A 16,253-nucleotide genomic window follows, 5' to 3' on the forward strand; every position below is an offset into this window, starting at 1 on the left:
AAAATTCGAAGGCTCCAGCTGGCCGGGCTAGCTTCACGGGCGGGTAACAGAGACGACCAGAGACATACGGCTGGGCAGGGAAGCTGTATTTCTTTATTCAGGAACAACGATTCATAAACTAAACCAAACTAATCACCAAACAGAACTCTGCTGCCTCTTTGCGGCGGCGCAAGCACTCTCTCTAACTCTGCCACTCTGGAACTCTGTAACTCTGTCGGGGTTCTTTTGGGCGGGACCAAGCGGGCCCGCGAAATTAGCAGGACTGATCCAATTTTCTTGGCGGGGGAGATCTAGAACAACCCAATGTAAAGCATACAACACATGTCTTCTCACACTAGTACAATTCTGCTGACTCCTGACCCCTTGACTTTGTTGGGTTGTCTCTGCAAGAATTACCTACTTTGCCTTATGTTCCAGCTATTTGTTGCTTCATAATGTACTACTCCAAAACTTATGTGGCTTAAAAATAACCATGTATCTTATTTTCTTCATAATTTGGTGGGTCAGGAATCTAGGAAGAACTGACTGACTGAGCATCTGTCTTTGATCCATGTTGTGTTGCCTGGGGCTGGGGGATCTATTTCTAAAATAGCCTGTGTACATCTTGCTCTCCTCACCTTCATTCCCCAGGGCTGGTCCACATTTCTTAGGCTTCTCAGTCTAGTGACTTCAAGATAGCTGTATTTCCTATAGGGTTGGTGGCTGCTCCCAGAATGTATATTCCAAAAGCTTGTATTTCAAGTCAGGAAACACAAGAGTCAGTGTCGTATGCTTTACATTGCTTTGTTCTAGCCCTCCCCCGCCAAGAGAATTGGATCAGTCCAGTTAATTTCGTGGGCTCACTTGGCCCCACCCCAAGGAACCCTGGGAGAGGGTTCCTGAGTTCGAGAGTGCCAGAGTTTTCAGAGGGTTCCCCAGTATGAGAGTTCCAGAGTTCCAGAGTTGGAGAGTTCGAGAGAAAAGAGTGTTCCTGAGTTCGAGAGTAAGAGAGTACTTGTGCCGCCACAAAGAGACAGCAGAGTTCTGTTTGGTGATTAGTTTGTCTTAGTTTATGAATCGTTGTTCCTGAATAAAGAAATACAGCTTCCTTGCCCAGCCATTGTCTCCGCGTTTCTGTTACCCGCCGTGAAGCTAGCCCGGCCAGCTGGAGCTGTCCGAAATTTTAACAACAAGTCAGCCCATTGAAGCTGTCCTAGAAGGTACATGTGTTAGTTGATCCACATATTGAATAATCTGTTCAGGTTCAAGGGGACCCATTGTTGATTCACCTTGTTTTTTATTTTATTTTATTTATTTAAATTTCTTTATTGGGGAATTAATGTTTTACATTCGACAGTAAATACAATAGTTTGTACATGCATAACATTTCCTAGTTTTTCATATAACAATACAACCCCCACTAGGTCTTCTGTCATCTTTTTTGGACCTGTATTCTCCCCCCCCCACACCCCAGAGTTTTAAAAAAATTTTTAAAAATTTCTTTATTGGGGAATTAATGTTTTACATTCAGCAGTAAATATAATAGTTTGTACATTCATAAAATTTCCTAGTTTTCCACATAACAATACAACCCTCACTAGGTCCTCTGTCATCCTTTTTGGACCTGTATTCTACCCCCACCTCATCCCAGAGTCTTTTACTTTGGTGCAATACACCAATTCCAGTTCAGGTTCTACTTGCGTTTTCTCTTCTGATCTTGTTTTTCAACTTCTGCCTGAGAGTGAGATCATCCCATATTCATCCTTCTGTTTCTGATTTATTTCACTTAACATGAATTTTTAAGCTCTATCCAAAATCGGCTGAAATGGTGAAGTCTCATTTATTGCTTCTGCATTTCTGATGACAATTCTTTCAAATTCTTTGCTCACTCCTATGATTATTTCCTTAACTAGTGTTTGGATGTGACCTCATTGTTTTGTGCTTCAACCTTTGGGGGGTTTTTGGCTGGACTTTGGTCATGGTTCATTTCTCTAATATTTCCTTTTATTGGCTTAACCATTCTATATAGTATGTTATGGGGTCTCTCTCTCAGTACTTTTCAAATTACTGATCACTCTTGCCTGGATTGACTTGTCTCTAAGTAAGGTAATTAAAGGGTTCACAGTTGTGGAAATTGATAGTTGTTTCAATATTATTTTAATCCCTGAGTTGGAGAGCAGTGGCTTAAAAGCCTCTTTTGTTCTTTTTCTTCCCTGCAGGCTATGGGAGCCTGACAGCTTTTAATGTATAAGTAGGCTTCTTAGCTTAATCCCTCACTCCTGACCAAGAGATAAAGCAGGATGGGGCAGAAATAATCCAGTGGTTATGCAAAGAGACTCTCACAGCCCCACCACTAGGCCACTGAGGTATAGATCTTCTCCTGGGTTTCCTGGTTAGTTCTCTGTCCCCTGGTGTCAGCACAGGGCCTGCCCCCTGCTGCTCCAGCTTCTGAGGGCAGCAGCAGTGGAGACTCATAGTTGCATTTGGTGAATCTTAGGGGTGTTCTCTCCTCCCTTCAGCCATCTTTTTGTTGGTGAAACAGACTGGAGGTGGTGTCTCAACTGGTAAACTGCTGGACTGTTACCAGCCACTTAATCTCTTCCTAGGCTCCTCTCTGTCCATGAGCCACATGTATTTGCATTCACCGGTGATTTGGTGGGTTCCTGAAGTCATTCTAGTCCTGTCTTGTTGCGGTCCCAGATGATCTCCTTTGGTATTCTAATTTACAACTATGACTTCTTGAATTTCTAATGCTGTTGCCCCACAGAGGCTGGAACAACAGCAGGGAGACCTTGTATTGACATCAAGGACATTGACCCGGCCTGAAGGTGATTCACCTTGTAATGGAAGGCATGCCAGGGTTTGTGGCCACATTTTAGTCCTCTACAACTCACGACCCAGGTGCTTTCAAAGGGGTGGGGGTGGGGGTGGGGGGGTTTTCATTCTCTGATTCTTCTTCAAACAGTATTCAAGGGGGGAAGATCCTACAGATCCACCAATTTCTTTCTATTCTGCAGGAAATTACAGAATGAGCCAGAAGAAGTAGGTGCTGGATTCATATGTGGTCCTCAGCAGTCCTCCTGGAGTCTCATACTTAAGATGAATGCCAAAAGTACTATTCAGTGGGAGGCATTAAACACTCTCAAAGCTGAGTGTTGAGCAGACATTACTTTTCCAGTTAAGAGAATAATAACGCCATACCAAAATGGACTTGTAGAAAAAGAAGGATCTCCTCTTTCCAGTTTCTTGTTCTAACTTTGAACTATTAATAACGGGCTCAAGAAAGCATTCACCTATTGGCTTTGTTCGGCAAACGAGAAGCTGCCGTGGTATTAAAAAGAGTCATCTATGCATTCTCTGTGGGGTCTGATCTGTCGTAGGCAGCAAAGAGCTAGGGAAATGGGGAAAGACATTTAAGGAGTGCAGCTGCTACTGATTGCCTTGGCTCTGCTCACTCCATGGGGTGTCCATTATGTCCAGTCTCCTACAGGTTCCTAATGCAAAGAGAAGCTGCCAGGAGGAAGAAGGCCACAGCTAGGTTTTGCTTTGTGGTTAGTGCTTAATTTTTATAGATTTGTTTAATTTTCTATTCTTGTTAATACTTAAAACATTTTAGCAGCATGAGTGAACTTTCACTGGAAGTCTGCTTTATACTCTGTAGTTAGGATTGTCATGCTAGAGGCTTATTTAGAAAATTATATTTTCTTTCCTTTTTCTTTATTGGGGGGATTAATGGTTTACAGTCAACAGTAAAATACAGTAGTTGGTACATGTGTGACGTTTCTTAGTTTTCGGCAGGCATAACACTCTAATCCCCCCACCTAGGTCCTCCTCTGCCATCAAGTTCCAGGACCTGAACAATACCCCTGCCCCAGAGTCCTTTACTTTGGTGCAACACAGGAAATTACATTTTCATTGTTGACAAATGGCAGGACCAGCAGATTGGCATATGTATATGCTCTCATGTAGAAATTTGGCACAGATGTGCCATTGTTTTGGCTCAAATCACTAAGTTTTTTTTTTTATTTCTTTATTGTGGAGGGATTAATAGTTTATAGTCTAGTTGTTGACACATGGATACAACTTCTCATTTCCCTATGATAGGTATCTGCAAAACACTCTCACCCTCAACCTAGGTTGCTTTCCCCATCATGTACCTGGACTTCAAAGCCTCACCCTCCCTCCCTCCCCAGAGTCCTTTGCTTTAGTGGAATATACCAAACCCAGTCTAAGTTTTACTTTGTGTTTCCCCTTTCTGTTTTTATATCTTAAGTTCTGCCCATGAGCAAGATCATCCCATATTCATCCTTCTCTTTCTGTCTTATCTCACTTAACACAATTCCTTCAAGCTTCATCTAATATAAGGTAAAGAAGGTGGCTTCATCATTATTAATAGCTGAGTGATATTCCATTGTGTATATATACCACAATTTTCTTGGATACTCATCTGTTATTGGACACCTAAATTGCTTCCAAGTGTGGGCTCTTACAAATTGTGCTGCTATGAACTTAGGTATACTTAGGTATCCTCCTGATAGTGGGTACTTTCCTGAGCCACAAGGTCTGCCTCCCAGTACCTGTTGAACACTGCCTCCTTTGTTGTCCAGAAGTTATGTATCCTCATCTGCAGACTTCAACAAAGACCACTCATAAGAGGCTCTTGAGTTTAAGGAGAAACCACACAATTCCAGGAGTCTCTGTACCAGCTGTGTCCATGGCCCTAAATGTGGAGTGGAATTGGGCAATGGTCCGAATGCTGCTTCTCTGGGTTTAACACTTGAATTCTGAGAAACTCTGCTGCCAGGGCATAAAAGATCTGTACTTCATCCTTTGAGTCATAGAAAGCTTATTTTCTTCAGCCACATCATTTAGGAAATACCATTTCTTGAGCCACTGTTTCTTCCTAGTGGCACTGGAGCAGTTGTCTCTGTTTTATGGGCTTCCTTGAACTGGGTCAGCTACTGTTTTAGAATTTTCTCACCACAGTGGTGACCTCCTCTGGAGAACTGGGAGCTAGGAACACCCAGCGTTTATAGAAATAACTCTGTGCATATAAACTGAGTTGTCATAGTACCCACAGCCTGCCAAGATCACACCCCTGTGGGCCTGTGGATATGATGTAACGTTGTGTGTCAAGACCAGACTCCTAGTTTCTGTGGCCCAGGTCTTGCCATGTGTATATTTTGAACCTCCAGTTCTACATATTACATACACACACACACACACACACACACACACACACACGAGAGAGAGAGAGAGAGAGAGAGAAACCATAGCACTGCTCCACTACTATCTTCTTCTAGCATTTGCTCTTTTCCGTAGCCAGTCAACAGCGTCAGGTTGAGCCTGATGTAAAGTTTCGAGACCTCCTTTGAATCTGGAGAGGTGGCAGTCATTGACTATGTGGGTCATAGTCTGTCTGGAGCCACAGGGGCAGTTCGGGTCATCTCTGGCTCCCCAGCGATGGAACATAGCGGAGCACCGGCCATGGCCTGTTCGATAGCGATTGAGGAGGGCCCAGTCATAACGTGCTAGGTCAAAGCCGGGTTGACGCTTGCAGGGGTCTGTGATGAGGTGTTTGTTCTTTACCTCAGCTGACTGCCAACTCTGTTTCCAAGAGTCTGGAACAGAGAAGTTCAGTGTAGGCATAGGGGACCAGATTGGGTGATGACACGTCAAGCGTTGGACAGGGTGGGCAAAGATATCTGCGTATATTGGCAGGTCCGGTCGAGTGTAGACGTGGGAAATGAACTTAGATGATGCCACATCCTGACGAATATCTGGTGGGGCGATGTTGCTAAGAACTGGCAGCCATGGAACCAGGGTGGAACGGATGGTTCCAGAAATTATTCTCATGGAGGAATATAATTTGGAATCGACCAAGTGGACATGGGGGCTATGGAACCATCCTGGGGCACAGTATTCTGCAGTGGAATAGCATAATGCCAGAGATGATGATCGTAGTGTGGAAGCGCTCGTGCCCCATGAGGAGCTGCCCAGTCTTGCAATGATGTTATTCCTCGCGCCCACCTTTGCTGCAGTTTTTATGAGATGTTCGTGAAATGACAGAGTGTGATCAAGAGTAACGCCAAGATAGACTGGCTGGGCTTCATGCCGGATTCTCGTATCACCAAGCTGCACATTAAGCTCATGCGAGGCCGAGGCATGGTGTAGATGGAAAACAGATGATACCGTTTTTGCAGTGCTAGGGATTAGTCGCCATTTTTTACAGTAATCAGATATCAGAGACATGTCTTTTGTGTTTCCTCGAGGATGTTGAACTTTGATGCCTGAGTTGCACAGCAGATGTCATCGGCGTAGATGAACTTCCTTGAAGAAGTTTCTGGGAGGTCATTGATGTAAATATTAAATAGCGTAGGAGCCAGAACAGAGCCCTGGGGGAGGCCACTTGAGACAAGTCTCCATCTGCTAGACTTGTCACCCAGATGCACCCAGAATCTTCTGTTTTGGAGAAGAAACAATATAGTGTTGGCCACCCATGGAGGCAGGCATCTTGAGATCTTGACTAGGAGACCACGGTGCCAAACTGTGTCATAGGCTGCTGTGAGATCAACAAAGACAGCACCCGTCTTTAAATTCTTCTGGAATCCATTTTCAATGTAAGTTGAGAGGGCCAGGGCTTGTTCGCAGGTAGATCTTCCTGGGCGGAAAACAGCTTGGGCGGGTGGTAGGAATTTCTCTGTAAGATGAGAAATACGTGACAGAAGCAGCCTCTTAAGGAGTTTGTAACACACGGAGAGGAGAGAAATTGGTCTATAGCTGGCGGCCAGTGTTGGGTCTTTCTTTGGTTTCAAAACCACTATAATCTTGGCACAATGCCAAACTTTGGGCATAGACTCAGATTCCAAGATGTGGGACAGGAATGAAGCGAGCCACTTCTTTGCCACGGGACCCAGGTTAAGAATGAGTTCTGGGGTGATGTTATCATAGCCAGCAGCTGTTCCTGGTTTAACCCTCTTCAAAGCGTCTTCCAGTTCAGACAGTGTAAAAGGAGAGAGTTTTGGAGATGGACAAGATAACCGGAAGTGGGATGACCACTACTATGAAGCCTTGGGTTGGTACTGTGGTGTTCCCATGTGGTACCAGGACTCTGACCTGGTACTTTCCACTCAGTAAGTACTGTGCCCTCCTGACTGAGCTGTCACTCAGCCCCTTGCTTGATTTTTTTCCCTTTCTTTTCTTTCTTTCTTTCTTTCTTTCTTTCTTTCTTTCTTTCTTTCTTTCTTTCTTTCTTTCTTTTTGTGTGCGAACAATGCCATTCAAAAAATGGTAGAAATAAAATTGGATACAAAGTCATAGCAGATTGCCCACTATCCATGTTGTAAGGTGGTTCATGGTTTTCTTCGTGTTTGATACAGAAGGAGTTGTTTGCTCAAAGGAAATGACTACCTATTCCTATGCTTTGCCTTCTATCACTGAGAAGCTTGAGCAATGTTGATGTTCTAAGTAACAAGGGCATGTTCATCTCTTTCATAACTGGTAACTATAACATAGGCTGGCTTAATCTTGGACACAAGATTGCTTTATTCAACAGAGAAAGTGAAACTTTTCTGAGTCCAAAATATTTCACATATAGAAAAGAACCCTTGCTTGATTTCTAAGTGTTCCCACCCTGTGCACCCAATTTATTTATCTTTATCAATAATACTCTCTTTATCTTTATCAAAAATACTCTCTTCCCTGCCTATCTAGATTCTGAACAAGGTAAAAAGATAATGAAGAGGAAGCCTGAGAGGTGGAGGAAGCCAGTTTGGGGAATGTATTTAGATGGACTACGTAGAGGCTTAGTGCCCAGTACTGGTATCTAGGACCAACCCTTAGAGGTAGGCTTAACTCAGCGTGGTAAGGAACTTACAGAGCTGGCTCTAGAGAGCAGAGAACATGGTCCCATATATTCTCCCTTGTTTTCTTTCTTCTTTTTATTATTTAATTAGAGATAGAGACAGAGAGAAATTCAGAGGGAAGGGGGAGATAGGTAGATAGGTAGATAGATAGGGATGCCTGCAGCATTGCTTCACCATTGCTACCGTTGAGGTCTGAGGGCTTGAACCCAGGTCCTTGTGTACTGTAATGTATGCCATCTACCAGATGAACCACCATCTGCTTACTCCCCAGTGTTCTTTAATAGTGGCTTTTTCTGTGCAGTCTTATGTCCCCTTCCTCCCCCACACCCCGTACCTCCTCTCTTGCCTACATACCACCATGGACAATGGTAGTTGCCACTCAGTTTCTTCCTCCTCCTTTTCCCTACCTCCATTTCTATTCCTCTCCCTCCTTTCCTCCCTCCATCTCTCCCTCCTTCCTTTTCTTCTCTTATAACATTTATGTTATTTATTACATATGAGAGAGAATTTCACATGAGAAAAAGAAAGAGAGAGAGGGAGAGAACTAGAGTACAGGTAGTGTCAGAGTTCTGGGGATCAAATCTGGTACTAGCATCAACCATCCTTCCAAATGCTCCGATTGCTTGCATACTAACTACTGGACCAGTGATTCTTCCTGTACTCACTCGTATGTGCCCCTGTGGTGTGAGAGGCAGGGCCAAGCTTCTTTGGTGATAATAGTCAGTCAAGTATTATCCAAAGAGGTGTAGACATCATGGTTTGAAAAGGAAATGGGCCACTCTGGTTTGGGGTTGGCAGAACCCCACAACTGCTGTTAAGAGACCAGCTCATGGTGGGGTTGGCTCCAGCTGGGTTTCCTTTCTTCTTTCTTCTAGCGTTTGCCCTTCTTCCGTAGCCAGTCAACAGCGTCAGGTTGAGCCTGATGTAAAGTTTCGAGACCTCCTTTGAATCTGGAGAGGTGGCAGTCGTTGACTATGTGGGTCATAGTCTGTCTGTAGGTTTCCTGATGGACATATATAGGATATAAGTGTCTGTCATGGGCTCCTCCAGCTCTAGATGGAATCCTGGGAAATATATTTAAGAACTACTTAATTATGTCACCATTGGAGCTCAGCTGTGATTTTGTAGATATTGCTCCTGTCTTTAAGATTTCAAAAATAATTTTATTTTCCCTGGCCAATGGCATTTTTCTTGGGGCTTTACTCTTTGATATGAATTGGAAAAAAACATTACTTTTTTAAATTCTTTTTTTAAATTATTTTATTTTATTTTATTTAAGAAAGGAGACATTAACAAAACCATAGAATAAGAGGGGTACAGTTCCGCACAGTTCCCACAACCCAATCTCCATATCCCATCCCCTCGCCTAATAGCTTTCCCATTCTCTGTCTCTCTGGGAGTATGGATCCAGGGTCATTGTGGGTTGCAGAGGGTGGAAGGTCTGGCTTCTGTAATTGCTTCCCCTCTGAACATGGGCGTTGACTGGTCGGTCCATACTCCCAGTCTGCCTCTCTCTTTCCCTAGTAGGGTGGGGCTCTGGGGAAGTGGAGCTCCAGGACACATTGATGGGGTCTTCAGTCCAGGGAAGCCTGGCCGGCATCTTGCTGGCATCTGGAACCTGGTGGCTGAAAAGAGAGTTAATATACAAAGCCAAACAAATTGTTGAACAGTCATGGACCTAAAGATTGGAATAGTGCAGACGAGGTGTTGGGGTGGGGGTATTCCCTGCATGTTCTTGTGTACTTTTGCTTTCAGGTATATATTTTTCCCCTAGTTTATGGGCAAGTGTGAACCTATGCTCTATCTCAGGAGACCTGGTCTATATCTAGGTTTGGGGACTTTATTGGGGAGTGGACCACCTGGAATGGAATACTATGAAAAGAAAGAATACTATGAAAGGAAAGGTCTCACTCGAGTGATGAAGCTGAAGGGTTGTCATTCCACACCTGAAGTCTCTGGTCACAGTCTGAAGTGAAGCATGTTGTGGTGGCACTCGTTGTGTTGATTAGGTTGCGATCCGCGGATGCAATATTATTTGATTTGAATTGAAAGAATGCAGGAAAGTGGGCCCCACCCTAAGGTTCCAGGACTGGGGGATATATAGGCTCTATAGTGGAAATGTGAGGTTCCTGTTGTCTTAGGGTTCAAGAAGACAATAGATGGTTATTGTTATCATCACATTATTTGGTAATTGGGTTAACTTTGGAAAGTCCCTTTGTTAGGGTTTAGGATATAATACCCAGTAACTTGTATATAGCTGTGCTACCGGTTGCTTCTGTTCTCCCTGGTCTAGGCTTTTGAGAGAGTCCACATATCAAAGACTCAGCCTATGTATTAAAAAGACTCAGTCTGTGTTTTAAGAAGTTCTAAACAAATGATCAATTTTTCCCCTCTCATATTAATTAAATAGTGGTTTATATGTGTACACTTTAATAGGAATGTACATAAACACCATTCTCACCACCAAAAGACTGTGTCCCATCCCCACCCCACCCCGCCCCCCACCCACACCCCCCATTGCATCAGGAAGCCCAATGGCCACCCTCCCCTTCACCACAATGTTTTTACATTGGTGCCCTGATCTCAATTTAATCAGATCCTGCTTTTAGTTTCCCTTTCTGTTCTTCTTTCTCAACTTCTGTTGATGAGTGGGGACATCCCATACTCATCTTTATCATCCTGACTTAGCTGACTTAACATAATTCCTTCTAACTCTGTCCAAGATGGGTCAGATAAGGTGGGCTCATTGTTCTTAATAGCTGCATAGTATTCCATTGTGTATATGTACCAGAGCTTTCTCAGCCACTCATTTGCTGTTGGGCACCTGGGTTCCTTCCAGGTTTTAGCTATTATGAATTGTGCTTCTATGAACATAGATATACACATATCTTTTTGGTTGGGCGTTATGGAATCCTTGAGGTATATCCCCAGGAGAGGAATTACTGGGTCATATGGAAGGTCTATATCTAGCCTTGTGAGAGTTCTCCAGACTGCTCTCCAGAGAGGTTGGACCAATTTACATTTCCACCAGCAGTGCAGATCTTGTTCATATCTGCTGCCCATTTTTGGATGGGATCATTTGCTTTCTTGTTGCTAAGTTTGCTGAGCTCTTTGTATATTTTGGTGATTAGTCTCTTGTCTGATGTATGGCATGTGAAGATCTTCTCCCATTCTGTGAGGGGTCTCTTTATTTGTGTGATAGTTTCTTTGGCTGTGCAGAAGCTTTTCAATTTGATGTAGTCCCATTGGTTTGTTTCTGCTTTAGTCTTCCTTGCAATTGGGTTTGTTTCATCAAAGATGTCCTTGAGGTTTAGGTGGGAAAGTGTTTCACCAATGTTTTCCTCTAAGTATTTGATAGTTTCTGGTCTGACATCTAGGTCTTTGATCCATTTGGAGTTGATTTTTGTTTCTGGTGAGATAAGGTGGTTCAATTTCATTCTTCTGCATGTTACAACCCAGTTTTCCCAACACCATTTATTGAAGAGAGTCTCCTTCCATTTATTACTTTGGGCCCCCTTATCAAAGACTAGATGTCCATAGGTGTGGGGACATTACATTTTAAGACCTCTTAAAGCATGACTTTGGATTTACTGTTAGTACAAGTGGAAATTCAGTTTTTTAATTGAAAAAAAAAAACAGGAAGAGAAGATAAATTTCTTGCTAATTCAAATGATAAACATGGTGAAAAATATGTTGTATATCCTGGCAACCAAAATTCAAGGTCGGAAATAATTCCTTTCCTCCTGAGTCTGCCTTCAGCTTCCCTGAGGAGTGTAATGGCTGAAATTTGCTAATTGTAGTCATAATTTTAGCATGCAATTAAACACATGATTTCCTCCCCAGCTGATGTCTTTTTAGCTAGTCTGACATGGACAAAACAAAAGCTCTGTGGATTTGAGCTACCACTTTAATCTGATAAGAGATCATGGAAAGTCACAATGATTTGAGCATGTTTGGTTACCTACTGGAATTAATGGGCATTAATCTTGCCCATAGAAATTCTGTCTATGGCCATACCACCCTGAACATGCCTGGTGTTGTCACATCTTGGAAGCTAAGCAGGGTCAGGCCTGGTTAGTACTTGGATGGGAGAAATTAGGAGCTTCTCATTCAGTTCCCAGTGCTACTGTCTGTGGGCTGAAGAAAGACAACACTTGATGTACCCATTTTAATAAGTCCCTCTGTGAGGCTCAGAAGCAGAGAGGGTAGAGATACCAGGAGGGAAGAGATCATGGCTGGAAAAAGGACCAGAAAGCTGGATCAGGGAAGTGAGTAGCTCCCAAATATGGGAAAGGCGTATAAATATTGTTGACTGTAAACCTCATCGATTTGATGTGATCTGGGGTCCATATTCAGTTTAGGAGCCTATGTGACCTCTACATCCCTATAGACCTGAGCTCACATTCTGTGGTCATGAGTAGGAATGTTCCAAGCTGCCTCAATTTCAGGACCCATCTTCCTCGGGTAGAGCATAGAGTATGTTGTCCAGCCTCCCTTTAGAGGATGGAACATTCTCTACCGTTGTTGATCCAGCACCATCTTTTTAATAACTGAGTAGAAGTCCACTGAATATATGTTCCATCATTTTTTTAATCCAGTCCTCTGTCAATAGGCATGTACATTGCCCCATCTTTTTACTATTGTGAACAATTTAACTATGAACATGAGGTGCATGCATCACTTAAAATTAATGTCTTCAATAATGATTTTCTTTAAAAGTATGTGACAGTAGCATTCTTTATTCAAGGAATATTTGATAGGGCAGTTAGGAAGCATTGCTCTGATTGTATGAAATCTATTGTACATGCCCATTTGTAATTATAAGATCAAACACTGGCTTTACACATACCTCTGCTAGCCACTGTCCAAAACACTTACATGCATGATCTAATTGAATTTTCACTGTCCTTCCAGTCTTCTTCTTAATATCCCTTGCTGCAGGTGGGTAAGAAACAGAGCCATTGGGTGAAACTTGCTTATGCTTCAGAGCTAGTGAAGGACTGGCCTGTCCTTCCAGCCTGAGTTCAGGACTTTAAGTTCTGGTCTCTGTGTGGTCTTGTCTAAGAAGTTTGTCTGACTCCCTTCACATCATCCAAGGCAAAGACTCTGCTCCTTCTGGGGCTTCCAGAGCCAGTCTCTGTCTCACTATGCTGCATCATCACCATGGTGTGTCTGTCTGTTCCCCACACTAGACCATCTAGAAGGTGTCAGAGCTTGTGTCTCTAGGCTCTAGCACCGTGCCTGACACGTTTGCTGTGACTAAAGAGCAGGAAGATTTTTCAGATGCTCTTTACCTTGGAGTGAGGGTGGAGGTGGGTGGGTACTTGATAGTTCTCTTTTGCTCTGTTGACTCAACTCACTTCTTATTTTTCTGTTTGTCAGATAACTTATATATATTTGCCTCTTTGGGGTGAGTGGGCAAAGTGGAGCAGGGGAGGGCCTGGGAGTCACCTTACCTGGTGGAGCATGTGCCTCACCTACTGTGAGGCCCTGGATTTGAACCTGGCACCACATGGGAGCACCATAGCACTTGGAAAGCTCCATCTGGTGGGACGATGCTGTGTTGTCTCTCTCCTTTCCATTTTACATAAAAAGAATGAAAAAGTTGACCAAGAGTGGTGGAACTGTGCATGTATGAGTTCCTCATTGTGCAGCCTTCCCCAGTAACACCACCTGGCAGGATAGGGAGGCCTCTGGCCTAGCATTTCAGCTCTTGGAAGCCCTCCTCTGGGAGGAGCATGGTGTCTCCCTGGATCTATGATTTGTGGTATCTTCTATAAGTTGACCCTGCCTCTGATCCCACAGTGAGGAAGCAGGACAGACCTCCCCATTTTATACCCTGTGGGCCAGCTATAAGGAAGTTTATGAAATGGGAAGCATTCTAAAATGTCTTTCCTTTAATTTTATTTTTATCAGTGTTTTAATACTGATTTACAAGATAACAAGATTATAAGATAACATGGGTATAATTCCACACCATTCTCACCACCAGAGTTCTGTATCCCCATTCCCTCCACTGGAAACTGCCGTAGTTTTCCCAGGGTCATAGGTGTGGCTTGACTATTATTTCTATATTTATTTCTACCTATTATTTCTACCTATCTATTATTTCTACCTATTTATATATATATATATATACTTGCCCATAAAATGTCTTTTCTATATATACATGTTAAATATCTATTTATTTATTTAATTTTTTATTATCTTTATTTATTGGATAGCAACAGCCAGAAATAAAGAGGGCGACAGAGAAGGAGTGAGACAGAGAGACACCTGCGGCACAGCTTTACCACTTACAAAGCTTTCCCTCTGCAGGTGGGCTCGAACCTGGGTCCTTGCATAGTGTAAAACATGCGCTCACCAAGTGCGCCAAAGATCTATTTATTTTCATGAGATAGAGAGATATCAGAGTGCTGCTAAGTCCATGCATATTAGTAGTGCTGGGGCTTCTTCCTGTCTTGACACTACCAGTCTTTTCATTCTTGCCAAGCCTTTGGCACCTACACTGTTTCCGTTACTGGTGGAGGTGAGCCACAACGACTCCACTAGTTCCTGATTACACTTCTATGTAGATGTGCTTTTTAGGTGAGGTAACCTGGGATTTATGTCTCTTGTAACTGTTTACATTTCTCTTTCAGATGGAAAATTTGGTGCCTACATGCAAGTCCATATTCAGAATGATGGGCCTGTGACCATAGAACTGGAGTCTCCGGCTCCTGGCACTGCTGCCTCTGACCCAAAACAGGTAGGTCTGGATCAGGTGTACAGGTCTGTGTTTTGGGTGCCTGCACCATCCTTGTCTTTGATTTAGTCCCTGAAGCAGTTTTCATTCTGAGATAGAGAAAACACCTTACTGCTTTCTTCTTCTAGCGTTTGCCCTCCCTTCTTCCATAGCCAGTCAACAGCGTCAGGTTGAAAGCTGTCAGGAGCTGCTTGTTGCTGGCTTTGAAAGTGACTGGGATCCATGTGGATTCAGTCGGCTAGGAAGGATCGTCAGTTTCCCCAATGAATGGGTACTCACGGGATGCACCACGAGAAGGTCGATCCAATGCATCCCACCTTATTGCTAATAACCTAGAGTTGATTTTTTAGTGTATTCCTTTGCAGAGCCCAGTTCTTGGAGTGGTGCTTTAGCATCCACACGCCTCTGGGTGGCAGCAGAGTAGCAGCACAATTCCATTCAGCTCGGGTCACAGATTTCTTGATAGTTTGTCTAGGTATGGGTAGATGTGCCATTTGAGCGTCTTTGTACATTTTTACTTATTAAAACAAGCAATATCTGATTGAAGTTTTGCCAACCCTATAACCTTTCACAGAGTTTTAATTTGGAAAGGGGAAGGAAATCTGCTGCAGTCTTTGCGATCTGTGTGGGTCTCATAGATGCTGACCACTTCTATAGAGTTTCATTCCTACACCTGCTTAGCATTCAACTTTGGGGCAGGTAATAGTGTGAGAGCTGAGGAGACATTAGTTCCCTCCACCCTACCTGTGAGGAACTGGAAAGATGTCACAAACTTAAAGCTATATGACCTGTTCAAAGTCATACTTTTTAAGGGAATCATAGCCTATCTCTTTTGTTACTGATTCTTTGAACTGAGAGACAGAGAGAGAGAGAGAGAGAATCAATCTCAGCTTACTCTAGTGCCACAGCACTTCTACGTGATGTTGGAACTGGAACCTGTACTGTGCACTTGATAATGCATAAGCCCAAACCAGTGGACTCTGGCCTCTCACTAGTTATTTTTCTAATGTTTATTTTATGTTTCAGAATAATCTGGATCCCCAAATTACATTCAGTTGTCACTTTTTTTCCCTTCTGTTTGCAACATTAATCAGCCTTTACTTGTCTTTCATGACAGTGACACTTTTCAGGTGTCTGGTTTGCTATTTTTTTTTTTTTAATATTTTATTTATTTCCTTTTGTTGCCCTTGTTGTTTTATTGTTGTAGTTATTATTGTCATCGTTGTTGGATAGGACAGAGAGAAATGGAGAGAGGAGGGGAAGACAGGGGGAGAGCAAGATAGACACCTGCAGACCTGCTTCACCGCCTGTGAAGCGACTCCCCTGCAGGTGGGGAGCCGGGGTTCGAACCGGGATCCTTATGCTGGTCCTTGTGCTTTGCGCCACCTGTGCTTAACCGCTGCGCTACAGCCCGACTCCCCTGGTTTGCTATTTTGTACAATGTTCCTCAATTTGAATTTTTAGAAAACATTTATTTATTTATTTATTTATTATTGGATAGGGACAGAGAGAAATTCAGAAGGGAGGGAGAGATAGAGAAGGGAAGACATAGAAACCTACAGTCCTGCTTCACCACTAGTGGAGCTTTTTCCTCGTGCAAGTGGGGACCAGGGGCTTGAACCTGGGGCCTTGCGCACTGTGATGTGTGCAATTTGCCAGATGTG

The 16,253-nt window shown here is 43.3% G+C and overlaps 1 protein-coding gene across 3 annotated transcripts in view; it reads left to right on the top strand.

The window, feature by feature from the left end:
• DTD1 (D-aminoacyl-tRNA deacylase 1) overlaps positions 1 to 16,253 on the top strand; it is a 161,308-nt gene that overhangs the window by 14,719 nt on the left and 130,336 nt on the right. For all 3 annotated transcript variants that reach the window (XM_060185934.1, XM_060185920.1, XM_007526720.3), the window contains exon 4: positions 14,486 to 14,592. In XM_060185934.1, the coding sequence (XP_060041917.1) occupies positions 14,486 to 14,592 (107 nt within the window). The remainder of the gene's footprint in view (positions 1 to 14,485; positions 14,593 to 16,253) is intronic.

This window comes from Erinaceus europaeus, chromosome 1, assembly GCF_950295315.1.
Source record: "Erinaceus europaeus chromosome 1, mEriEur2.1, whole genome shotgun sequence".
NCBI lineage: Eukaryota > Metazoa > Chordata > Mammalia > Eulipotyphla > Erinaceidae > Erinaceus > Erinaceus europaeus.